This window comes from Mustela nivalis (genome assembly GCF_964662115.1).
Source record: "Mustela nivalis genome assembly, chromosome: 8".
NCBI classification, from domain to species: Eukaryota; Metazoa; Chordata; class Mammalia; order Carnivora; family Mustelidae; genus Mustela; species Mustela nivalis.
This window is the reverse complement of record NC_139027.1, coordinates 118,728,224-118,753,051: the sequence shown is the minus strand read 5'-3', so window position 1 is coordinate 118,753,051 and position 24,828 is coordinate 118,728,224. Positions and strand designations below refer to the sequence as shown.

The 24,828-nt window shown below is 55.6% G+C and overlaps 3 protein-coding genes across 5 annotated transcripts; all 3 read left to right on the top strand.

Moving 5' to 3' along the window:
• The first annotated feature begins 244 nt into the window (after positions 1-244).
• On the top strand, positions 245-11,239 carry DUSP15 (dual specificity phosphatase 15). 2 transcript variants are annotated; one of them, XM_082745782.1, is made up of 7 exons: positions 245-662; positions 1,422-1,455; positions 3,030-3,112; positions 6,131-6,180; positions 7,068-7,142; positions 8,309-8,480; positions 9,221-11,050. In XM_082745782.1, exons 1-7 carry the CDS (start codon positions 642-644, stop codon positions 9,491-9,493), a joined length of 708 nt encoding a protein of 235 aa, XP_082601908.1. In that variant the 5' UTR covers positions 245-641; the 3' UTR covers positions 9,494-11,050. The 2 variants fall into 2 exon arrangements, with proteins under 2 accessions (XP_082601908.1, XP_082601909.1); XM_082745783.1 differs by lacking the exon at positions 8,309-8,480 and having other exon boundaries at positions 9,221-11,239.
• Positions 11,240-12,182: 943 nt separating this feature from the next.
• LOC309872123 (interferon regulatory factor 4-like) lies at positions 12,183-24,621 on the top strand. 2 transcript variants are annotated; one of them, XM_082745780.1, is made up of 8 exons: positions 12,183-12,524; positions 16,418-16,607; positions 16,898-16,992; positions 17,936-18,047; positions 18,167-18,232; positions 19,109-19,477; positions 20,051-20,169; positions 20,399-24,621. In XM_082745780.1, the coding sequence occupies exons 1-8, from the start codon at positions 12,351-12,353 to the stop codon at positions 20,489-20,491; spliced, it is 1,218 nt and encodes a 405-aa protein (XP_082601906.1). In that variant the 5' UTR covers positions 12,183-12,350; the 3' UTR covers positions 20,492-24,621. The 2 variants fall into 2 exon arrangements, 1 of the variants encoding a protein (XP_082601906.1); XR_014315677.1 differs by having other exon boundaries at positions 12,192-12,524; positions 20,071-20,169.
• Positions 21,095-24,621, top strand: FOXS1 (forkhead box S1). The gene has a single exon (XM_082745781.1). It carries the CDS (start codon positions 23,364-23,366, stop codon positions 24,357-24,359), a length of 996 nt encoding a protein of 331 aa, XP_082601907.1. The 5' UTR covers positions 21,095-23,363; the 3' UTR covers positions 24,360-24,621.
• Positions 24,622-24,828: the final 207 nt, after the last annotated feature.

Sequence of the window (24,828 nt, the reverse complement as noted above, 5' to 3'; positions counted from 1 at the left end):
AGTATCTGAAAACAGGGGGACCCATAGCGATCCAAGTCCAGCTCCCGTCACGTTTCTGCTAGGAAACCGCGGCCAGGCTGAGGGAGCCGGGCGCTCGGCCCCAGGGTCCGCAAGGCGGTCAGGGGCAGCGCCGGAGCTGGGATCCGAGTGGCTGCGCCGCCGGCTGGGGGCTCTTCCCGCCCCCGCGCCCACTCCCCCCCCCCCGCGCCAGACGGTGCCAGGTGGGGGGAGCGTCCCCGCCCCCACCTCCGGAGGTGGCGGCCCCACGCGGCCCAACAAGCTGCCGTTGTCCCGCGGGCCCCGGGCCCGGCACACTGGGGCTTTGTCCAGCCCCCCGCCGCGACCCACGGTGGGGGGGCCCCACATGACCGAGGGGGTAGGAGGAGCCTGCGGCGGCGGTGGCGGCGGCGGCGGCGGCGGCGGCGGCGGCGGCGGCGGCGGCTCCTCCACCACCATTTCCCTCCCTGGCCGGGGGTCGGCGGGCGGTGGTGGCGGCGGCGGCGGCGGCGGCGGCGGCCGGGCAGGGGCCCCTGTTCCCCGCCAGGCTGCAGGCGCCCGGCCTGGGCCAGCAGGGCAGCTGCGACCCAAGCGCTCTCCGGGCGGCGAACTGGGGGTGCGCCCGGACCCCCGCCCCCGGGATCATGGGGAATGGCATGACCAAGGTAGGGGGACGGGGATCGCGCAGCCCGCACCTGGCCGCCCCCAGCCCCGCCGGGGCTCAGGCTCCGCCTGGGTCGCTTTGCCGGCCTCTGACCTTCTGGCCCTCGCCCTGAGGCTCTGTGTGTCTAGATCTCTGTCTCCGGGTGACTCTCTGACCCTGCATCCCTGTGTCGCTCTGCGCTCTGCTCACGTCTCTGTTTCTCTGGGTATCTCTGGCCTCGCTTTCCCTGTGTCTCTGTCTCTGCCTGTTTCTGTGACTCTGTATTTCTTGTTGGGTCTTTTTGTGGCTCTCTGTCACTCCCACACTCTATGTCTCTGAGTCCCTTTCCCTGTCTCCAGGTGTCTCTGTCTTCCTCGTCTCTGATTGCTTGGACTCTCTCTGATGCTGTTTCTCCATCCTTTCCCCTCTGCCTCTGCATGACCCTCCTTCTGTCCCTGCCTTCCCACCTCCCTCGGAACTCCCCACCACTCACCTGGCCAGTCCATCTCTCTCCCTGTCCCCCCCCCCACCCCCAGTGTGTTCCTCTCCCCTCCCTGCTTCAAGCTCTCACCCCTACCCAAGCTGGCCTCCCCTGGTGCCCCCCTCCTGTCCTCCCTAGTCCCACTCACAGAGTCCAGGTCCAGGAGGGGGATGAGATTGCTGCCTGAGTCCTGAGGTCCAGACACCTGGTCATGGGATGGAAATGGGCTGTGGGCCCCCAACTAGGTGATGGGAAGTTGTGCACCCCTATGCCACTGACCCCAGCCTGTCTCTTCTGTAGGTACTTCCTGGACTCTACCTCGGGAACTTCATTGGTGAGCACTGCCCACTCTGTCCCAAGGCTGTGGCACTCTGCCTGTCCAGGCCCGTGTCCACCATTCATGCTGTGGCCCACGCACCTTGGAAGCACTCAGGAATGGGGCCGGGGGCAGGGAAACAATGCCAGGCTGGGAGCGAGAAGGAGCTCATGAGGACTAAGGGTATGTGGGATAAGTGTCCCTAGTGCACAGGGCTCAAAACACCTGCCAGATGTCAGGCAAGTCTGCACCTGCTCTGAGCCCCAGCCTCTCTCCCAGCACATGACCCACTCACCTCTCCAGGCTCTTACAGCCCTGAGGTTCCGGGTTGAGGTCTGTTCGGGGTGCTGCTTCTAGCTGGGAAACCAGGAACCTTACCCCTACAACCTTCTACACAGAGGGGAGGTTTCCAGAGACTGGATTGTACCCAGAAACTTGTTAGCGAGCACTGCCCATTCCATCCCAAAGCCATGGCCCTCTCCCTGTCACAGGCATGTGCTAGGAGACAGGCTAATTCTGAGACTCCACACTTTTCCACGTGGAGTCAGAGAAAGCTTCAGAGAGGAAGGGGCATCTGCACCAGGGCAAGGCTTTCCCCATCCATCCCTGCCTGCCTCCCCCCTCCTCTGGCATTGATGCCCCACTCTCGTGAATCTGATCTCCTCCTCCCTGGGAGCCACCTCCGCTGTTCATTTCTGAGTATTGAGCTAAGGAAACTCTGGACCCTCTTGAAGTCTGTAGCCCCGTGAGGGCAGGGGCCATGAAGTTGCCCATGAACCCCCATGCCTAGCCAAGGCTGCACATAGTAAACACTCAGGAAATGTGTTGAATGAAGTAGACTTATGGAGAGAAAGGGGATATGTGTTATTTATTCTGATTCTAAAAGACCCCCATACACTGGAATTCCAGCCCCTAGAGACAGCCACTGATACAATGTGAGGTTTAGCCTTTGGTTGGTTTCCATATATCTTCGTGGATGCAGATGTAACATTTAAAACAAAAATGGAAGTCTACTCTGCACGCTGTTCAGTCACCTGTTTCCTATGTAATAATGCACTGTGGACATGCTCACACATCAGCACAGAGAGGTCTTTTCTAGCCATTGGCTGCACAGTATTCAAGTATGGATACACCATTATTTATGTAGCTTTCTCAGGGTAGATGTGTAGGTTGTTCCCGCTTTTTAACAATTTCTCGTGTGTTTACTGTTATGAGCAGTACTGCAGAGAACATCTTCTACACACAGCTTCTGGGTGAGCAAACCTTTCTGCAGACAGGATTCCCGGCTCCATCAAGGATATGCCAGGAAAGGGTGTTTGCTATGGAAGGAACTCCAGGCGCAAGGCTGGGAAGAGGCTGTGGGCACCCATAAGTAGGTGCCCCAGCAACAAGACTGAAGCCTAGGGGTGCGGTGGGACCTGTCAGACCAGGAGCGGGAGGGGGCCAAATAGCAGGGGGCTGGCAGAAGGTGGGACAAAGTGGAGAGGGAGAGGTGGGGAGGGGAGCTGGGCAGTGAGCTCCCACCTCTCTTGGCCATCAGGGACATGTGAGTCGCATCAACCAGACAGGCTCAGGCATTTCGTTTCTTTCAGATGCCAAAGACCCGGACCAGCTGGGCCGGAACAAGATCACACACATCATCTCTATCCACGAGTCACCCCAGCCTCTGCTGCAGGTACTCCTTACCCCTATCCTCTGGTGGTGTACAAGTGCAGAGGGGAGCTTCAGCTGCCCCCCCCCCCCGCACCCATTTCTCAGGTACTTACTTTGTGCCAGGCTCTATACTGCCTCCCTGACCCATACTTGGCCATCCTGTTAAAAACTGCCTTGTTTTACATCAGCATCCTCATTTGATCCCTATTTGGCAACCGAGGTCTAGAAAGGTAAAGTAACTTGCCTAAGGTCACACAGCCAGGAAGCTAAGGAGCTAGGATTTGACGGTCTGAGCCCAGAGGCCTCACCCTGAACTTTAAAAAGGCCCCTTCACGGGCTTTCCATTGCCCAGATGAACTGATTACTACAAATGGATAGTTCTGTGTTCTGTGTCTTGTTGTGTAATCTTGGGCTGTGACTTTACCTGTCTGGGCCTCTGATCCCTCAATCCGTCTACCCCTAGAGGGGCTGCTGTGAGGATGCAAAGAGACTGTAGGATGGTGAAGACGCTTTGCACACAGTAAAGCATGGCCCCCACCAGAAGGGTTGGTGCTGGTTTTATGGGAATCCTGGAAAAGAGGGGGTAAGGTTGTTCTTTTTTGGTGGTGGGGGGGGGTAGTAAGGTTGTTCTAACCCAGAAAAGGAAAGTAGTAAATCCAGAACGCTTTCGTAATCATGGGCACAGGACTTCACCATTCTGAGCCTCAGTTGCCTGATTTGTAAAATAGGAATTTTATAAATATTTATTTGAGAAAGAGAGAGAGGGAATGAGCAGGAGGGTAGTGGGAGAGAGAATCTCAAGTAGATTCTGCCTTGAGTGTGGAGCCTAATGTGGGACTCAATCTCACAACCCCGAGATCACGACCCGAGCAGAAACCAAGAGTCAGACACTCAACCAACTACATTACCCAGACGCCCCTAAGATGGTGATTTTATAACAACACCTACCTTACTGAGTTGTTGAGCTCCACATAAAGGCCAACAAATTACAGCTGATCTAGCAAAGTTAATCATATTCTTATCCCATAAATAGAGCCCCTTCCTCCTTATCTATTAGAGTGTGTGTCACCCACTAAACGGGAATAACTACAGGTGGAAAAAGGCTCTGGAGGTCTGAAATCCACACCAGCTTTGCTGTGTGACCTCAGATAGGTTCCTTCCGCTCTCTGGGCCTTAGTTTCTCCACTGTCAGTGTTGATGGTCTCTAAAAGCAACCTCCAATAATCTGGGATTCTCACTGCCATTCAAACAAGAAATTTCCAGGTCAATGGAGCCTGATTTTTGCAGGCTTGTTTTGGAGGATTTGGAGTATGCAGTCACTAGATTGCACAGGGAAGGCTTTCAAGTCATGAATAGATTGACTAATGAAATGACTGCTTGCCATATAAGTCCCTACTCCAACAACCTTCCCTTCTTCCCACGGGCAGCCCTGCCTCCCCATCTATCAGTGAATTTACCAGTCAGGGTTTGATAATGCCAAACAATCCCAAGGCCAAATGTGTTGCAAAGTGAAACTGCAAACCTTGCAAAAGAGGCAGGATGGTGTGACCTTGGGAAAAGTGAGCCAGAGAAGGGCTAAAGCCATTAGCAAATGAGGACCTGGCCCGGGGTCCCTGGCCCTAGGGCTGGTGGCAGGCCTGACACTGGAAAAGAGTCATTTGAATATCAAAGGATTAAAAGAGGTCCTTGAGAAAAGTGATTCTTGAAACAGGAGCCCAAAGCATCCTAAGATCTTGTGTGAAGGTTAAGCACCAAGTAAAGGATGTCATAGCCAGTTTGTGGGAGAAATAATTCATCCCTTGATTATTTAAATAATTAGCACACAGTTTTATAGTCACAATTAATGAAGTAGAAACTTATTTTCATGGTTTTTGTTTCTTTTCAAAATAATGAAATTTATTTTTTTAAAGAATTTATTTATTTATTTGACAGAGAGAGATCACAAGTAGGCAGAGAGGCAGGCAGAGAGAGAGACAGAGAGAGGAGGAAGCACACTCTCCACTGAACAGAGAGCCCGAATCGGGACTTGATCCCAGGACCCTGAGATCATGACCTGAGCTGAAAACAGAGGCTTAACCCACTGAGCCACCCAGGTGCCCCTATTTTTTGATAAGACCTTTAAAAAACCTTTTTGGGGGGATGCCTGGGTGGCTTAGTAGGTTAAGCAGCTGCCTTTGGCTCGGGTCATGATCCCAGCATCCTGGGATTGAGCCTACCTTTGGGTTCCCTGCTCAGCAGAGAGCCTGCTTCTCTCTCTCTCTCGCTCTGCTGTTCCTCCCTGCTTGTGTGGCCTTTCCCTCTCTCTCTCTCTGTCAAGTAAATAAATAAAATATTTTTAAAAAAAAAGAAAAGAAAAGAAAAAATAGAAAACTTCAAAAGAAAAAAAAAAAAAAGAGTCGGCCTTTGGCTCAGGTCATGATCCCAGGGTCCTGGGATCAAGTCCCACTTGGGACTCCTTGTTCAGCAGGGAGCCTGCTTCTCCCTCTCCCTCTGCCTCCTGCTGCCCCTGCTTGTGCATGCTCTCTCACTCTGTCTCTATGACAAATAAATAAGTAAAATCTTAAAATGAAAAAAAAAAACACACCTTTTTCAATAAGTAATCTATCTCCAAACTCACATGGGGGTTCGAACTCACAATCCTGAGATCAAGAAGTGCATGCTCTATCAACCGAGCCAGCCAGGTGCCCCTGTTTTGCCCTTTTTTTGGTGTAATTTTGTAATCCTCATTTGGAGGAGAGTCACTGTTAGTGGCCCCTTCCTACCTATTAAATAAAAGATCCCTGAATTCTTTTTATCAAGTCCTTATGCCCAAATCACCTATGAGGTTAGGATACCAAATTCTCAGAAGGTTCTGGAACCGCAGACAGATAGAGCTGGCAGGCACTCAGGTGATATCTAGCCTCTTTGGATAGAGAGGGCAACAGTGGTTCAGAAAGGAGCAGGACCTGGGCTGGGGTCATGAGGTGCTTGGGTGGCCCAGGCCAAGGCCAGCGGCACAGCCGAGGGCCCCCTACTGCCCAAGTGTGTTTTGTACTTGCAGGACATAACCTACCTTCGCATCCCTGTGGCAGACACCCCTGAGGTACCCATGTAAGTTCTCTGGAGACACCGAGAGAGGTGGTGGTGGTGGTTGGAGGGTGGGGGGTGGTCTGGGGGAGGACAGAGCGGACTCATGCCAGAAAGCTGTCCTGGGGAGCCTAGCACAAGTGCTCACTCACACCTCTCTTTGCCTCTGTCCCAGCTACACCCTTGCCTATGCCCTAGGCCAAGACCCTTAACCTCCCAGACCTCAGTGTCTTTAGCTGTGAGATGGGGAGAGTACTCTGCTTAAGGACGAGACACCCAGAAGACTGGAAGGGGTCAGGCTCAGCCAGTTCCTGGCCCTGGAGTTTAAGACATCTGGGCTCCAGCCAGACTTTGCCATTTTTTTGCTGTGTGACCTTGCACCAATCGCTTTCCCTCTCTGAGATCAGATGGTGCAGGCTGAGGATCCAAGACAGGGCCTGGCCTGTAACAGGGACTCAGAAAGCAGGATTTTTTGTGTGTGTTATGAGCTATAGTGCCTTCCCAGGCTGAGAGTGACCCAGACAGACACTCCTCCCAACCCATGGCTGACCACCCTTGTCCCCAGGTGCTCTGCTTGCAGACCCCAGAGGAGTGGGACTCCTCTGTCTCCTCCCACATGTCCTTGAAAGACCAAGATAAAGCCTCCATGAAAACAGGATCCAGGGGACCCACAGGAGAGGTGCTCCTGCCTCTGTGATGGGATTTCTCATCATTGGCCGCTTTCACTACCTGAAATGTCCCCATTGTGGCTTCCCACAGCCTTGCACTTGCACTATCATACAGGCCCTGTTCGCTGCCTGGGCCGGACGCCCTGAGGACCCTGGGCTCTTGACATCCCATCAGTGCAGTGGGGGACGACTCCTAGGAGACCTGCCCCCCAATGCTTGCTACCCTATTGCTTTCTTCTCTAGCAAAAAGCACTTCAAAGAATGTATCAACTTCATCCACTGTTGCCGCCTCAATGGGGGGAACTGCCTTGTGCACTGGTGAGTTACGAGAGGGATGAGGGGAGCAAGTAAGGGACTGTCCTTCATCACACCCAAGCACTCACACTATGGGGAATTAGGAACCTGGAACCATGCGTTGTCACGCATGACCGTCCACCATTCATCTGATGGAGGCTGGTCGGGGAGGGGCTCCAATCAGGGCTCTGTCCCTCACCAGCTGTGTGGCCAAGGCCAAAGTGCTGTTTCTCCCCGAGACTCTCACTTGCTACTCTGTAAAATGGAGACAAGACTGTTACCAGATGGGCTAACTGGAGGGAGTAGGTGAGGTCACGCAGGTGGTCCAGCATCCTCTGAGTGCTCTTGCTCCCTCTCCTCCCCTCCATGCTTTTGAGGAAATAGGGCTGAGCAGTGGGGGACCCCCGGCTGGGAGACAGGGACTCATCCCAGTTGATATCATTCATCCCATAACTTCCCACTGAGCACCTAGCCTATGCTGGGTTCAGGGCGGCTCTCTCTCAGAGCCCTTGCCCTAAGAACAGCTCCTCCAGCCTGTCACCCTCTGCCCCTGCTTACCCCACTCCAGCTGCACTGACCACCTCCCCACACTTCAAATCGTCCAACTCCCACCTCGTGGGCTTCATATACTGCCCAGAACATTCTTGACTGGCCCTTACCCACCTTTTAGGACTCAGCTTGATGTCACTTCTTCGGAAACCCCTTCCCTAATCCCTCCCCAACCCCTCCACTACAGTAAAACCTTTTCCTATCTGATCCCTTAGCCCCTGGACTCCTCATTGGAGCAGTTATCCCTACCTGAAATTGTTTCCCTGGTTAGTGGCCTTCTCTCCCAACCCTCCTGTAAGCCCCGGGACAGACCGTGTTTGTTTTATTCCCCACCATATCCACGGTACCTGACAAATAACAGATGGTCAGGAAACATTTGCTGAATGAATGAATGAAGTGATTTCACCACTCAGGCCTCTGAGGTGGGGGAGTGGCCAGGGGATACTCCAGGCAGAAGGAACAGCATGGGCAAAGGAAGCGGGAAAACAGGTCCTGGCAGGCTCTTTGGGATGGGAGCTCAGAGGCAAGGGTGAGAATGAGGGCGGGTGGGAGAGCTGAGGTGGGGAGGGGGTGGCTGGGAGCAGGGCATGGAAGAGATTGGGCCTTACCTGAAGCCTGGGGGTGGGGGGTGGGTATCCCAGCTTTGCAGGCATCTCCCGCAGCACCACCATCGTGACGGCCTATGTGATGACTGTGACGGGGCTAGGCTGGCGGGACGTGCTTGAAGCCATCAAGGCCACCCGGCCTATCGCCAACCCCAACCCAGGCTTTAGGCAGCAGCTCGAAGAGTTTGGCTGGGGCAGTTCCCGGAAGGTAGGGGCTGGGGCAGAGGCAGGAGCTGGGCAGAAGCTGGGCAGGGCTGGGAGACTGCTTCCCGCTTGAGCGGAGCACTGATGGGAAAGAAGTTAGCCTGTGCTTCAGACCTGACAGGAGATTTTCTGGGGTCTCGAACTTGCGACCCCTGAGCTAATCTAGCCTCTAGGTGTATTTTGTTTGGTCAGCCAGATGTTTTCTTTGCCTTTTTAGTTTAGTATTTGGATGCCTTTGGGCTAGACTATGGACCCTTCAGTTTGACCAGGTCCCAGCACTGCCTTCTCTATCTGCCTGGAACCTGGAGGCATTTGAATGCTCGACCCCTTTGGGGAGAGATGTCCATTCCCTTTCTCCGCCCCTGGGTCTCTGATAAAGCCAAAACCTCTCTTTCTTTTATACCCACTGGGCGGATAGCCAAGAGGCCAGTGTGGAGGGGGTTGCTGCTCTGGGAAGAAGACTCAGGTGGTCCCCACTGGGCCCGGGGGCGGGCGTCGCTTTAGCAGGTCTGGAAGATGGAGTGTCCGAGGGGAAGTGTGGTCCAGGAGAGGGAAGAGACTTAGAGGAGGAGGGGGCTCGATGCGGGCGAGGGAAACTCAGAGGAGAAGGGGAGAGGATGCTCAGGAAGGGGAGGGGCCTAGCGAGGGGTCGGGAGCTCGCAGACCCGCGGAAGCGACGAGGACCGGGCCGGCAGCCCGGCACCGACCGACCCCCGGCTCCCTCTTCCTCCCCCCATCCCCCAGCTCCGCCGGCAGCTGGAGGAGCGCTTCGGAGAGAGCCCTTTCCGCGACGAGGAGGAGGTGCGCGCGCTGCTGCCGCTGTGCGCGCGCTGCCGCCAGGGCCCCGCGCCCGCGCCCGCGGCCCCCGCGCCGCACTCGGCAGCCTCCGAGGGAACCCTGCAGCGCCTGGTGCCGCGGCCGCCCCGGGAGGCCCACCGGCCGCTGCCCCTGCTGGCACGCGTCAAGCAGACTTTCTCTTGCCTCCCGCGGTGTCTGTCCCGGAAAGGCGGCAAGTGAGGATCCCAGCTCGCCGTGGCGCCCCTCTTCCTAACGACCGGTCCCTTTCGGGGCATGTTTGGGCCTCCCACGGCCTCCAGAACGGGCCCAGAGCCTGTGGGAGCCCCCGCGGAGCCCCGAGCCCTGCCCCTGCCCCTGATACCCGCCCTGCTTGTCTGCGTCTGCAGTCTGTGTGTCCTCCATCCGTGCGTCTCTGTGTCTAAGCCGGCCTGCTGCAGCCACTTGGTGCCTTAGTCCTTGGGCTGGGGGGAGGGGGCACCCAGGCCTCCACCCTTAAAGGCAGCGGGAGTGGGAGTGGGTGGGGGTGGGGGGGGGGTTGGATGGGCCTGGAGGATATTAAAGAGACACAGAAGCTGTCTGTCTGAGCTCCTCCTAGTCATTCAGCAAGGGGCCTGGATGCAGGACTCTGCGTGGGGCTGGAGCCTGCTGGACACAGGGATGGGAGGGGGCCGGCATCCCCAAGAGTCTGGAGGAGCCCACCACCTCCTCAAAATCGCTCTGGGCAGGGCTGAATTCCTGGACTCCGGTTCACTGCCTGACCACCCCCACCCAGTCTCTCCCTGAAGCCCTGGTCTCCTGAAAAGGCCTCTGAATCCCTCCTTCTCTCTGAACCCTTTTGCCCTCTAAGCTCTTCTCCATGTCACCAGCTCCCTCCTCTTCTCTACTCACAAATACTAGGTAGTAAGCTGTCCAAATAGTGCCTCCTTCATGCCTGACTTTTTAAATGCATGAATTCACTTCATCTCTGGGAGGAACTGAGGCTCAGAAAGATAGGCAGCTTGCCTGAGGACAGCTGGAGTAGGGGAGGCTGGATTTGAACCTAGGCAGTCTGTGTCCCATGGTGGCTGTTAAGAAGTAGTTCCTTGGTGACCATTTAATCGGATTATTACGGGCCTTTTGGTGGTGACTTATATAAAGTTCTTTATATATTTTGCATATTAACTCCTTATTGGATGTTTCATTTGCAAATACCTTCTCCCACTCAAGACCCTTTTCACCTAGAGCTTAAAGGCCAGGGGGCAGCCACTGAGGAGGGAAGGAAGGCCTCGGGGCAACCCCAGCAAGCAGCAAATGGACTCGAGTTGAACAGAGGTCATCCGAGCTGAGTTTTCTGAACTAAAAGTAACTTGGAAGTTGAGAGGGGTCTGAAAAAACTCCAATCTAATAGCCACCTGGCTGGGGTCCCTGTTATGCACCAAGTACCATGTTCAGGGCTGTGGGGGAAGCCCAGATTCCAGTATTGGGGGTGAGAGGATGGATGAAATAATCCTCATCTGCTGCCCAGCCTCCTCAGGAAACTGAGGTTGATGTCCGAGGTCACCAACTGGCAAGTGGTGGGGCTGGGATTCTAATCCAGGCAGTCTGGCTGGAAAGTCAAGGAAACCCCATCCTCCTAATCACTATGACTCTGCCACCCAGAAAAATGAAAAGATTATCTGACACACTTAACAATCCCACTTTGATGTAATTATTACACTTGGATTTGATCCTATGAAATGCTTTGCCTCCCACACCCCCACACCCCACCCCGAGCCCTACAATTGGGTCTGAATTATGTCTATAACTGTAGAGGGGTCAGAACTTAGTGGCTGCTGGGTTGGGAGAACAGAGGGTGGAGAGCACGAAGAAGATGCCCCCGACACATGCACAAGGAGGACAGTACTTCCAGCTTCTGGTCAACGCTGACCAGGCATCCAGCTCTGTGCTCATTCGGAATTTTAGTTTCCCCATGTACACAACAAAGGGTAGAACAGTCTGAGCTACTTGACCTCTTTCAAACTGCAAACTCCCTTTGACAGTTAAATGAAAGATACAAACCATAGAAAAATGTATAGACATGAAAAAAAATTGTATATACTTTCTGTGGGGAGTAGGTGTCCCTAAACCCCAGATGTAAGCTGTTGGGAGATAGTGGGGGGCACTGTGTAGTGTCCTGGGCTTTGGGGACAGAGAGACATAGGTTCAGGTTCTGACTGCCTCCAAGTACTAGCTCTATGACCTTGTTACAGGGCTTTAACCTCTCTGAGCCTTATTCTTCTTACTAATAAAAGGGGTAGACTCTTCTCACATGTTGTGATGAGAACCCACTGACACCCTGCAGGAAAGGCTTTGGCCACACCCACACCCTAGTGAGCCATCAATGGATGAGGACTCCCAATATTTAAGGAAGTATTTCTTCAAGTGTGGCTCATGGACCACCCGGATCAGAATCCCACGGGAGAACTGGTTAAATACAGATTACTGGTTTCTTGCCCAGAAAGTCTTTTTTTTTCTGCAGGTCTGGTATGGAAGCGAAGAGTGTACAGTTTAAACTAGTCTCTGCCTCCCAATTCTGATGGGAGTTAGTCTAAGAAGCACTATGGCTTTTACCTGTACAGTCCAGGCGCTGAAGAGAGAACTGTGACTTCCCCATAGGCTGGGAAGCACAGAGAACAGGTGCACCGGTGGCGCAAGGGACGCCTCTGGGTGACCGCCGGGGCCCCTCTACAAGGACGGACAGATCCCTGGCTACCCTCCCCGTACAGTCCAATGGGTACCCTCCAATGGGTCATGGAGTCCCACCGTGCCTCTAACTGGCCCCTCTGTGCGGCGCGACACCCTCCGGGCCAGGCTACCACAAAGAGCGAAGGGATAGGGCCTCCCAAGTCAGGGGGACAGAAAAGAAAGCGAAACTCGCGCATCCAGAACTTTCGCTTTCGCCGCTTCCGCGCACCATCCATGCGGTTTCGAGATTCCCTGTAGCGCCGGCGTCCCAGCCGCCGCGCGCCCCAGACCTGGCCACAGGCGCCCTGCATTCCGGACGGCCGGCGACCCCTGGCGGAGGGAGGCAGGGAAGGTCCCCGACGGCAGGCGACCGATGGCGGGGGCCGGGGGTCCCCTGCGCCTCCGCGACTGGCTGGTGGCGCAGATCGAGAGTGGGCGCTACGCGGGGTTGTGCTGGGAGGACGCAGACAAGACCCTCTTCCGTATCCCCTGGAAGCACGCGGCCCGGCAGGGCTACCGGGCGCAGCAGGACGCGGCGCTCTTCAGGGTAAGGGGGCGGGAGCGGCGGGACGCCGGGGCTGACCCGCGCGCTGTGTGACCTGGGGCCACCCGCTCGCCCCTTAGCCCCAGCGGTCTCTAGGTTGCGGAGCGTGTTGTGCATATACGGGAGACATATACGGGGAACAACCAGCCAAAGGTGCGATAGGAGCACCATCTGGACTCCCGGGGCCTCTCCTCCCTCCTCCCCTCCCCCTCCCCCGGAAACTGGACTCCAATGACAGGATTCCCACAACCTCCCCCCTACCCCGAAAGCGCCCACCCCAGCGGCCTGGGAACGTGTTCTGTGCTTCCCCACACCAGCCCTTTTCAGGGACCTCCTCCTCTGGGGATGCCCTCCCTTGACTCAGTCCTCATTGACTTCAAACTCCTTCTCTTCAACATTGAAATGCTGGAATCTCTCCCCTGAGTAATAAGCAACCAACTGCCATCAGCCCTCTCCCCCCTACCCCCCCCCCACCGCAAACACCACAGCCCCCCCAGCTCCCACTTCTCGGGCCTCCCCTCTCCTTTCACAGGCGGAAGGGCCTGGTCATCAGCTCTGTCACTCCTAGCCCCCAGTTCCTGACCACCACCACCCCCACCCCCAACCCCCCCACCTCCCCACCCCCCCACCCCCGCCCCAGCCCTCCTCTGGCTTCTGTCCTTCCTGCTAACATCACTAGTTGCCAGATCCAAAGATCCCATCACTGTCATCCTTAACCCCTGGATGGGTCTGGGCCTGGTGGACCCTTCCTTCTCGAAACACTCTCACTTGGTTTCCAGAATCTTCCCCCACCAGCACTCCGGCTCCATTTTCCTCCTACCCTGCTGCCCCTCCCTTTCTCAGCTTGCCCCCTCCTCCCCTCCTCTTTGGGTGCTCTCAGCACTGCTCCAGGATCCCGCCCCCCATAGCTTACTCCATCTTCCAGGGCCTCCGCATGAGCCCCACAGTTCCCAGCCTCCCCTCCAGGCCCCAAGCCTGCTGGTCTAAAGGCCCCAGAACTCTCTAACTCAGCACCTTGTCAGTACCACACTTAACATCTCCCCTTGACAAACTTGTGTGTGTCCCCAAATGGAGGATGGCACCGATTGTCACCCAGACCCCAGGGGCCAGGCACCTGAACCCTGGCCTCTTCCCTGACTTCCAGTCTTGTTCCACTCTGTCCCCAAGGCCTGCAGGATCTCCCTATGGAAGCTTTTCTACAGTCCATCTGCTTGGACCCATTCCCACCATCTCTCACCAGGACAATCCCAGTGACCTCACAGAGCACCACGCTTCCCCATGCCCCTTACTCCCCTGCTTCGGTCTTCCAGAGAGATCTTCCTAAATGTAAATCTTGCCTTCACACTTCCCTACTCAGAATCCTTCTTTGGCTCCCCATTGCCCTTGTGAAAAAGTTACAACTTTTTACCAAGACGTCAGAGCAGTGTGTGAACTGCTCCTCCCTGGCCTCATCTCTCCCCACCCTTCCGTTCCCTGGCTTTAGACTGGACCTGACAGTTCTTTCAGTTTCTAAATGCTTCACATCTCTCTCACTGTTAGACCTTTGCACTTGCTGTCCCCCTGCCTGGATATCCTCTCCTCTTCACCTTGACCTGGCCAACTGCCATCATGCTCAGGTGAAATGTCTCCTCGGGAGCCTTCCCTAATGCATTCATTGGTCGAATGCATTTATTAAGCTCCAACTCAGTGCTTTTCCTAGGCCATCCAGGATTCCTTCTGTTTCCTCCATTGGAACAACTTCCCCCACAACACACTGCCTCCGGCTACCCGAGTGTCGAGGGTCGTGACACTGAGCTCAGGGCAAGGCCCACAGAAGACACTCAGTGAGCGTTGAACAGGGGGTTACATGGCCTGTCCCTTAGGAAGGCGAGCTGTTCAGAGGAAGGAGAGAATGCAGAATGCAGAGAAGGAGAAGCAGACTCCCTGCTGAGCAAGGAGCCCGAAGCAGGACTTGATCCCAGGACCCTGTGCCGAAGGCAGACGCTCAACTGACTGAGCCACCCAGGCATCCCGCTGGGAGTGTTCTCTGTAACATCTAATCTGTTGCTCCTGGATGCTTCTAGATGCTGCATAGACTCTATAGTGGGCATCCATGACACACACACATCCCTATCCACTTTCACAGGGATGGACACAGGTTTGCTCTCCAGCACCAAAAGCAATGTTAGAGTAAATATCTTGCCTTGCCCTGCCCACGCCCCCAATGAGCCTTCGTGAGAATTCCTTTGGAATTGGAACTTCTGCTCACAGGGTATATTTAGACTTATTTTGACAAGACATGCCTGATTACCACCCAAAATCTCTGTACCATCCCATGCCCACCAACTGTGGCCACACCCCACCACCTCCCAGCATTATCCAACTCACAAAATATTTTGTTGGCTTAAAGGTGATAGCTCACTTTTTCTTTTTAAATCTAAGTAGGTTCCATACATGGGGTTTGAATTCACAACCCTGAGATCAAGACCTGAGCTAAGATCAAGAGTCAGACACCTAACTGACCAAGCCACCCAAGCGCCCCAATAGCTCACATTTTTATTCTGACACTAATGAGTTTAAGTACATTCTCATATGTTTGTGGCCTTCCAGCTTCCTCCTGCCTAAACCACCTGTTCTTGCCCTTTGATAAGAATTTTTTTTAGGGGCGCCTGGGTGGCTCAGTGGGTTAAAGCCTCTGCCTTCAGCTCGGGTCATGATCCCAGGGTCCTGGGATGGAGCCCCACATTGGGCTCTCTGCTCAGCAGGGAGCCTGCTTCCCTTCCTCTCTCTCTGCCTGTCTCTCTGCCTACTTGTGATCTCTGTCAAATTAATAAATAAAATCTTTAAAAAAAATTCTTTTTTTTTTAAAAGATTTTATTTATTTACTTGACAGAGAGAGACAGAGCACAAGCAGGGGGAGCAGCAGGTAGAGGGCGAGGGAGAAGCAGGCTCCCCAGCTGAGCAGGGAGCCCGACGTGGGGCTCAATCCTAGGATCCTGGGATCCCCAGGCACCCCGATAAGAATTTTTTCTTTAGAGGATGCTCTCTGTTTCCTGTTGGTTTGCAAAGTTCCGTGTATGTTCTAAAATTAGCCCCTTGCTGATTTCAGACACTGTCATTATTTTGCTTTGTCCTTGGGGGTGGTCAGGAAGGCATTCTGTCCCCCTGGAGGTGTTTCCCCTCCTTATCTCCCATTAGCTTCCACTTTTATCTCTCACCTTTGGCTTTGAAATCATATGGAGTCCACTTTGTATGGGGCAATAGGTCAGGATTTAATTTTTTAGTTCTCCAGATAGAAAATCATGCCATTATTTTCCATCCCATCATCCTATTTTTTAAAATTTTTTAAAATTTAAAAAAATATATATTTTTAAAAGATTTTATTTATTTATTTGACAGTCAAAGATCACAAGTAGGCAGAGAGGCAGGCAGAGAGAAAAGGGGAAGCAGGCTCCCCGCTGAGCAGAAAGCCCGATGCGGGGCTGGATCCCAGGACCCTGGGATCATGACCTGAGCTGAAGGCAGGGGCTTTAACCCACTGAGCCACCCAGGTGTGCCCCATCATCCTATTTTTAAAAAATTGATCATAATTCACAACTTGAAATATAATTATTTCCAGTTAGCTGTTCCCAGCTGTTTTCTCTCATTAGACTTGAGTTTTGGGAGAGCAGGGACCATGTCTGTCTTGTTCCCCATTTGGTCCCCTGCCCCTGCCTGGGGCCTGGCACACAGTAGGAGCTCGAGGAATATGGTTGGATGGAGGGAGGGAAGAACAGAGAAAAGGATGAAGGGGCAGAGGGACAGAGGCCTGGAGGGAGAGAGAGAAGAGTGACAGGCAAGGTAGGCCCCCCTTCCTCTGGATGGCACCAGCCCCTCTCCCAGGGTACCCCTCCCCAAGTGCCCCTGCTCATCCCCAGGCCTGGGCCATACACAAGGGCAAACACCTAGAGGGCATCGACAAGGAGGACCCCCCCACCTGGAAGACCAGACTCCGCTGTGCTCTCAACAAAAGTGCTGACTTCTGTGAGGTGCGTGAGCGCAGCCATCGGGACAGCTCCAGCCCCTACAAGGTCTACAGGATCGTGGCCCACGGTGCCCATGGCCCAGGTACCATCCTGCCCCTGACGGTAGTGGCTGAGGATGGCTCTCTGGGCAATAAGGACCTCACGTTGCCCATCTGTAATGGGGGGCTTAGTAAGCTTAAACTCATGGGCTGGTAAACACAGAAGGACCTGCAGACATTCAGTTTATCTTCCCATTAGAAAAAGAGGAAACTGAGGCCGGGAGAGAGGTGGGCCCCGCCTGAGATCATGCCATGGTCCTCGTGTGGGATCACCTCTGTTGGGGGGCTCCCGTTAAGGCTCAGGAAACAACAGCCTGCCTCTTGCTCCATCCAGGTGCCAGAGCTTGTGCTCCCCCTGAAAAGAACATTCCACGGAAGCAGCAGGAGCCCCCTGGAGAAGTGACTGAGCTGGCCTGCGGGACAGACCAGGTCAGTTGTCCTTCAAGCCCTCTGCAGTCTTGCCAGCTCTGTCACCTCTCCCCTGAACTGCCCTCGGTGTTCTCTGGCACTATCATGTGGCCTGTCCTCTCCCCCAGCTGCGCTCCTTCCCTATCTGCCCCTTCCTCCAGCCATGTCCCTCCCGCCAGCTCCACCTCTTCTTACCTGGGCCCCACCTGCCCCACCATCTTCAGCTCCGCCTCCTGTTCCCTTTGCCTCCATCATCTCTGGGTCCCCCTGTTCTCTCGTCCTCCACCATCTTCAGCTGCATCACCCTCTGCAATCTCTTCCCTGACATTCACCCCTGGCCCCTGTCATCATCGGGTCCACCACTCTGTCCCCATCAGATGCAGTTCCGGCTCTGCATTTCCCTCCCCTTCAACCCTTCCAGCCCTCTTGCTGTTGCCATCACCCCATCACTCTGTCTGGATCACCCCCATTATCACCAACCCCCCTACCATCTGTGCTTCATTGCTGTGTCCCCACTCTCCCACCAGCCTGGTCCAATCCACTGTCCCTAGTGTCTTCTTCACCATGCATTCCATGTAATGTCTCCCATCTCTGTCACTTCTATCCCCCCCACCTCTATCACCTCTGTCCCATGTCTATCGTCTCTATCACTTCTGTCACCATTCTATCACCTCTGTTCCCCAACTCTATCTCCTCTGGCCCCCATCTGCTCATTTGCTCCTTAACGCTTCTCCCCCAGCACAGTGAGCTTCATCTCTGACCCCATAACCTCCAACAACTCCATCATCCCTTTACCTCTATGAGGAACAGGGTCTTGAGCTCTGAAACCTCAAAGTCTCTATCGATCCCAGCTGGCCTGCAGTCTGCCCAGACTTCCCTCTGCCCTAGTGAGGACAGTCTGGGAACACCTGTGGCCCACAGTCATAACCCTCCCACCCTCATAACCCTCTCTTCCAATGGCCAGGATGATTCCAGATCAACCACAGAGGATAAGGACACCAAGCAAGCCCCCAGGCAGACCCAGCAGGGCTCCCTGCCACCAGGGGCTCGGCTCCCAGCCCCTCTGGCTGACCACAGTAAGGAGCGGACCTCCTCAACCAATCCTGCCTCCTCTCTGTCCTCCTGCAGGACCTTGAGCTGGGGATCAAGAGACTCAGGGTGAGGTGGTGCCTGACATCTTCCCCTCCTTCCCTAGGGTACCAGGCACAGGACCCTACACACCACTGGAGCCCCTTGCTCTCTGAGGACTTCAGCAACCCTGGTAAAAAATCTCAAGGCCCTCCCCTCTGACCAGTGTGCAGAACTTGGGAGAGCCAGAGGTCAGGGCCAGCTACCCTGTGTCTTTCCCCAAAAGTACCCAGCCCCAATAACAACAGCAGCTAACATTAATCGAGGACTTAGATTATGTCAGGTATCTTTCAAAGCTCTCCCTGCTGCCCTGTGAGATAGATACTGCCATCATACCCACTTCGTACTTACAGAAACCCGGCACAGAGGTTAAGAACCTGGCCCCAAATCACACAGTTGGTAGCCCTGGGAAAGTTCCTAGTGGGTCACAGCTCCTAACTGGCAGTGAGACATCAGTCTCCAAGGGCCTGGCTGCAGAGCCCCCCGCTCTAACTGCTGCTTGCCCCTCACATGGACCGTACTGTGTTGTTGTTAACATCAGCATTAAAATACTTGCTGGGAAGCAGGGACACCTGGGTGGCTCAGTTGGTTAAGCTGCTGCCTTCGGCTCCTGGGATGGAGTCCTGCATTGGGCTCCTTGCAGGGAGCCTGCTTCTTTCTGCCACTCTTCCTGCTTGTGTGGGCGCTCTCCCTCTGACAAATAAATAGATAAAATCTTTTTTAAAAAATATTCGCTGGGAAGGAGCCCCTAGAATCCCAGAGGTTAGGACAGGCCCTAAGGGTGGTCCCAGACCCTATGCTTTTGACCACAGAGCTCAGCTACCAGTTCATTTATACCGGAAGCTGCTGCTATTTATTACTCGCATTGGCGCTACTACGAGAATTAGAGAATTGTTCATCCGAAGGAAGCCCCCAAAACTCCTGAGTCGGGGGCAGGCAGGACCTGGGTGGGGAGAGGTCAGTGCTGGGGCTGCCATCCCCGGGCGCACCCCCTCTCCCCGCCCCACAGATTGCTGGCTGCACGTGCGGCTGTTCTACCGCGGGAAGCTGGTGCGCGAAACCACCACGCGCGTGGCCGAGGGCTGCCGCCTGAGCCCCCAGGAGGTCACTGCGGCGGAAGGCCTGCTGGGACCGCCAAGATGCATGGCGCAGGTGTGCTTCCCGGAGCCGCCCCCCGGCGCCCGCGTGCTGGAGCGCTTGCTGCGGCACCTGGAGCGGGGCGTGCTGCTGTGGGTGGCCCCCGAGGGCGTGTTCGCCAAGCGCCTGTGCCGGGGCCGCGTGTACTGGCGCGGCCCGCTCGCCCCGCATCGCGCGCAGCCCAACAAACTGGAGCGTGAGCACACCTGCCAGCTGCTGGACACGCTACTCTTCCTCGAGGGTAAGAGCACGACGGTGGGGCCGCTGGCAGCGTGGGACAGAGTGGCTGGGCGCGAGGGGAGTGGGCAAAGGCACGGGAACAGAGAAGTGGGGTCCATGAGATGTGAGCGCCAGGGAACGGGCTTATGGATTCTGGGTTTGGGGTGGACGTTGAAACAAAAGATGTGACACACAAGCCCCAGGAGAGGGAACGAATTCGGGCGTCAGGGGACCTGGGCACCATGTAGACAGACTTATGGGGAGGGTAGGCATGGGGCAGGGTTGGGGCATAAAACTTGGGATGCTAAGCATAAGCTGGGCATTAGGGCACTGGGCACTCAATAAGTATAGGTGAATGGCAATGGGCTTGAGGTGGGAATAAATATGTGGCGGTGAGCACAGGAGCACCAGGCACAGGGGATGCACCCTGGAAGTGGACACAGATGTGAGACATGAGACAGGCATAGGGAGGTGGAAGTGGGCATAAGGCTTGGACACACAATGGGGATGTGGCCTTCTCGGACATGGGCATAGGATAGAAGCACAAGGTGGGCACCAGCTAGGATTCCCAAGCCCCCAATCTTGGTGCCCATAGAATTGCGCGCCCACCTTCAGGACGGTCACCAGGAGCCCGAGTACCAAATCCGTCTGTGCTTTGGTGAGGAGTACCCAGGGCCGCCAGACCAGCCGGAGGAGCGGCTCATCATGGCCCATGTGAGTCACCTCCCACTCCAGTGAAGAGTCACACCTTCCAGTCACCACTAGCAGCCCCTTACTGACTAGCTCCAGTCCCCAGCTCCTGACCCGATGACCCTCTGGTCTGTAGGACCCTGCACATAAAGTGCCTGTGGGGTGGGACTGTCACCAAGTGGTGACTGCCCACCAGAACATAGGGGGCGCTAACTGAGAGAGTTAGCTCATTGCCCTACCCCCACCCCCACAGGTGGAGCCAGTCTTCGCCAGGGAGCTCTTCCTGCACTGGAAGCGCCACTACAGTGGTGTCCCAGCAGCACCGACGGTGTCCCTCACCTGCTGACACAGCTGAGTCACTTGCAGTGAAGGGTCACTTGCTCCTCTCCTATCGTCCCAAGTCAGCCTTCTTCCCGTGGGTGCGGACCCTACTGCAAACCTGCCCAAATTGCCAGTAGTCTTGGGGCTGCAGCCTACCCATCGGCCGGTCAGTGGGAACAGTGGAAGCGGATCCACGCCCTTCAACCTCGCAGGGGCAGAGATGCAGCCCCCCACCCCTACCCCCCAGCACAGCGCGTGGGCGGAGGCCTTGCAGCTGGGCCTGGGAAGTCAGGAGGAAACCAAACTTGACCTTGAAGTTCTGGAAACAGCAATTAGGACAGAAACAAAACCTCATAGCTCGGGGAGAACCCAGCAGGTCTGTGGTGGTATACTTGAGAGCCCACTTACCTGCAACTGCTGCATTATAAGGTTTGCTTAAAGCTGGGTTTACCGATAATTAGATCCTCAGGGATTAGAGTGAAGCCAGACAATAACAGAAATGCCTGGCTTCTGAGGGGCTCTGAGTTTCCAGACCCTTCCTCCCACCTGCCACTAGTCTCTGTTCTTATGTGGGCAGGAAGGGATCTCAAAGCAGAAATTTGGCCTGAACTGGGGACTTGGGGGGTTGATAACTGAACCACCAATACCAGTGGATACTGTGTTTGGAGGAACTGAGGCTGACCCCCAAACACAGCCATAGGGCAGAAGCTAAGGGCAGAAGCAGGGGTCCAGACCCTCCCCAGGCTCCACTGATCATTGTAAACTGCAAGCTGTAGGGAGTCCTTGAGAATTGGGAGGGCGCCTCTTCAACCACGGTGAAGCCAGCTGACCCTGCCTTGGCGGAAAAGTCACTGTGTCCTGTCCCAGATATCAGACCTTGTTTCTGGTTCTGATTTCTGACTTTTTAAATAAGGATTCTCCTACAGATGGCAACATAATGAATCTCTTCTAGTGATACATTAATATGCTTTTATGGTGGGGGGGGGCGTATGCTTCGACGAAGGGCAGAAGTCAATCAGATCACTGTTTCTTATTCAGCAAATGTTGACTGAGCACCCACTCAGTTTCCAGGCCAGTGCTGGACAAAACAGCAAGCCCCTGCTCTCTTGGGGTTCATAGCCTGTGCTCCAGTGGGGGTCCAGTGACTGTCCCTATCCCTGCTTCTCTTCTGTAGAAGGTGTGGTGTTAAGGAGTTAGAGAATACTGGATTCAAATTCCAGCTTTGTCATTCACTAGCTGTGTGACCTTGGACAAGTCACTTAACCTTTCTGAGGCGTAGATTCTCCATCTATTCAAAAGAAGCCATGAAAGGGCGCCTGGGTGGCTCAGTGGGTTAAAGCCTCTCGCTTTGGCTCAGGTCATGACACCAGCGTCCTGGGATTGAGCCCCACATCTGGCTCTCTGCTCGGCAGGGAGCCTGCTTCCCTTCCTCTCTCTCTGCCTGCCTCTCTGCCTACTTGTGATCTCTGTCTGTCAAATAAATAAATAAAATCTTAAAAAAACAAAAAAACAAAAAAGAAGCCATGAAGGCCTGCAAAGCAGGGTTGCTCCAAGGAGTCAAATGCAGAGAGAGAAGGCTAGTTGTCGGGCGGCTGACATGGAGAGTGGCACACAGTAAGTGTCCTCTCACTTGGGATCGTATGGGTGGGAGAACATGCAGTAGGCTACCCCAGCCTCCAGAAGACCTGACGGTCCTAGGCTTCGCTGGCCCAAGGCTGCGGCTGATGGGGAGCCTCAGTTCAGAGTGATAATCCTGAATCATGTCCAAACCCTTACTCTGCGCTAAACTCTTGGAGGGTGCTGGATGCTGTGTAAGGGGGCCTGTGGCCTCCTCACCACAGTACGGACAGCTGAAGGGTCGCCAGCTCCAGTTTAGAAGTGGGAAACTGAGGCTCAGCCAAAGTCAGGGACTTGCTTGAAACATCTCCTGGGGGAGTAGTGGGGGAATGGCTCTGCCCAGATGGCTGTCCTTCCCACACCAGTCACTAGAGGGCGCTGATGCTCACCATAAACAGTTTGACGGTTCTCACCGCCTTCCAGCAGCGGCCGTCAAATGCCCTGGAGCTAAGAGGGTAAGAATTGTCTGACCCCGGGGTGCTGCACCCTGCTGGGAGTAGAAAGTAGACCCCCAGGCCTGAAAGAAAGAGAGGAGAAAAGGGGAGCTGAAGGTGGGGGCTTGAGGACCCCTGGGGCTTTTCCCACTGAGGGGGGGCCCATTCTCCAGCTCACCCCTTTGAATCTACCTGTCTAGTCTCTCTCCTCAGCGTGCGTCTGTCTGTCTGTCTGCCCTCAATCTCTTGTGTCTGTTCTGTGTCTCTCTGCATCTTCCTCTCTCACTCTCTCTCCGTACACTGATTTCTCTCCGTGATTCTTTTTCTGTGCAGTGTGTGCGTGTCTGGCTCGGTGTGTCTCTGTTCTTTCTGCCTCGGCTTTGTCTCTCTGAGTATGTCTCTGCCTTCACAGTTCCTCTTGTTATGTCTCTCCCTCTCTGTGTCTTTCTCTCTGGTTTTCACGGCCACTGTCCCTTTTTGTTTCTCTGTCTCTGTCTCGCTCAGTTGCCTGTCCTGTCCCTCGCAGCCACCACCGCCCAGCACATGGGGGCTCTGGATCTCGGTCCCTTTCCTCCTATCTCCTCTCCCCAGGCAGCAGGCTCACAAGCTTCCCAGTTCTGGCCTCCCTGCCCGCCCCTCTCAGGCCTGGGGGGAGGGGGGGCGAGGGAGGAAGGGAGGGCAGCCTGGTGGGCCCACCCCTTTTTGCCTTTCCAGGCTGGGAGGCTGGGCCAGTGGGCCTTTTAACAGGCACCGGGGAGGCTGTGCTGGGCAGACACCAGCTCCAGACTTCGGTGCCTGGCCTCTCCGTGGTCCCAGCAGCCACCAGACCGGCCAGCCCAGCCCAGCATGCAGCAGCAACAGCCCCTACCCGGGCCCTTGGCCCCCGCGGCCGAGCCGACCAAGCCCCCCTACAGCTACATAGCTCTGATCGCCATGGCCATCCAGAGCTCCCCGGGTCAGCGGGCCACACTCAGTGGCATTTACCGCTACATCATGGGCCGCTTCGCCTTCTACCGCCACAACCGGCCCGGCTGGCAGAATAGCATCCGCCACAACCTGTCACTCAATGAGTGCTTCGTCAAGGTGCCCCGCGATGACCGCAAGCCGGGTAAGGGCAGCTACTGGACGCTGGACCCCGACTGTCACGACATGTTTGAGCACGGCAGCTTCCTGCGCCGACGCCGACGCTTCACCCGGCGAGCAGGTGCCGAGGGAACCAAGGGCCCTGCCAAGGCACGCCGCGGACCCCACCGAGTGGGCAGCCAGGATCCAGGAGCCCCCGACGCCTTGACTGGAAGGCAGTGCCCATTCCCGCCAGAGCTGCCAGAACCCAAGGGCCTAAGCTTTGGGGGTCTACTAGGGGCCTTGCCAGCTAGCATGTGCTCTACAACCCCGGATGCCGGGCCCCGGCCACCCACGGAGCTCAAAGAGATGCCCACACCTAAGCCTGCAGGCCTGGGGGAGCTCCCTGTGGCCCCCTCGTCTTCCCCCTGCCCAGCATTTGGTTTTTCTGTGGGCTTCTCTGAGGCCGAGGGTTTTAGCAAGGCCCCCACACCCATCTTGACCCCAGAGGCAGGCATTGGAGGCAGCTACCAGTGCCGGCTGCAGGCACTGAATTTCTGCATGGGGACCGATCCAGGCCTTGAGCACCTCTTGGCCTCAGCAGCCCCCTCTCCGGCACCACCCACCCCTCCAGCCTCAATGCGGGCCCCACTGCCCCTGCCAGCTGACCCCAAGGAACCTTGGGTTGCAGGCAGTTTCCCTGTCCAGGGAGGCTCCAGCTACCCACTGGGGCTGACCCCCTGCCTATACCGGACACCAGGAATGTTCTTCTTTGAGTGAAGCCAACCTGGCCTCGGGCAGTCCCTGCGGGGCCCCCCTGCCAACTACACCCTCCAGGCTGAGCCTGACTCAAGGATCTGGGGAGCTTTCAAGGGACCCAGGCCTGGCAAGCCAACGAGCGGGACAGGAAGCCAAGATTGGAGTAGTGAACACTCAGCCAGCTCCCGGGGCCTCTGGACAGACTTGAGGGAGAGGGGAGGCAGGGCCCTCTTGGGATTTACTCTGTGGCTCTCAGGGCCAATAAAACCAGTGTGACGGTGAAGGTCAGCTTCATGGATGGTTGGGGGCTGAGGGCCGGGGCGCCTGGTTCTGTGTGCAGTGGCTGTGGTTGTGGGATTGCGGGGACCCTGGATGGAAATGTCCCTTGTGAGACTTCTTTCTCCTGCTGGGGACTTTCTCAGGGAGTTTCCCAGGAAGGTGGAGGAAGGGGGAGCAGGGAATAAGGAAGAGAGGAAAGTATGGCCAAGAA

What these genes read in the sequence shown, in the direction of transcription:
- DUSP15 (XM_082745782.1), top strand. Translation starts at nt 642, where the DNA reads ATGGGGAATGGCATGACCAAG. An exon ending in CTACCTCGGGAACTTCATTG is followed by an intron (nt 1,456 to 3,029) that starts GTGAGCACTGCC and finishes CGTTTCTTTCAG; the next exon opens with ATGCCAAAGACCCGGACCAG. An exon ending in GGGAACTGCCTTGTGCACTG is followed by an intron (nt 7,143 to 8,308) that starts GTGAGTTACGAG and finishes TGGGTATCCCAG; the next exon opens with CTTTGCAGGCATCTCCCGCA.
- LOC309872123 (XM_082745780.1), top strand. Translation starts at nt 12,351, where the DNA reads ATGGCGGGGGCCGGGGGTCCCCTGCGCCTCCGCGACTGGCTGGTGGCG. An exon ending in AGGACGCGGCGCTCTTCAGG is followed by an intron (nt 12,525 to 16,417) that starts GTAAGGGGGCGG and finishes GCTCATCCCCAG; the next exon opens with GCCTGGGCCATACACAAGGG. An exon ending in TGGCCTGCGGGACAGACCAG is followed by an intron (nt 16,993 to 17,935) that starts GTCAGTTGTCCT and finishes TCCAATGGCCAG; the next exon opens with GATGATTCCAGATCAACCAC.
- FOXS1 (XM_082745781.1), top strand. Translation starts at nt 23,364, where the DNA reads ATGCAGCAGCAACAGCCCCTACCCGGGCCCTTGGCCCCCGCGGCCGAG.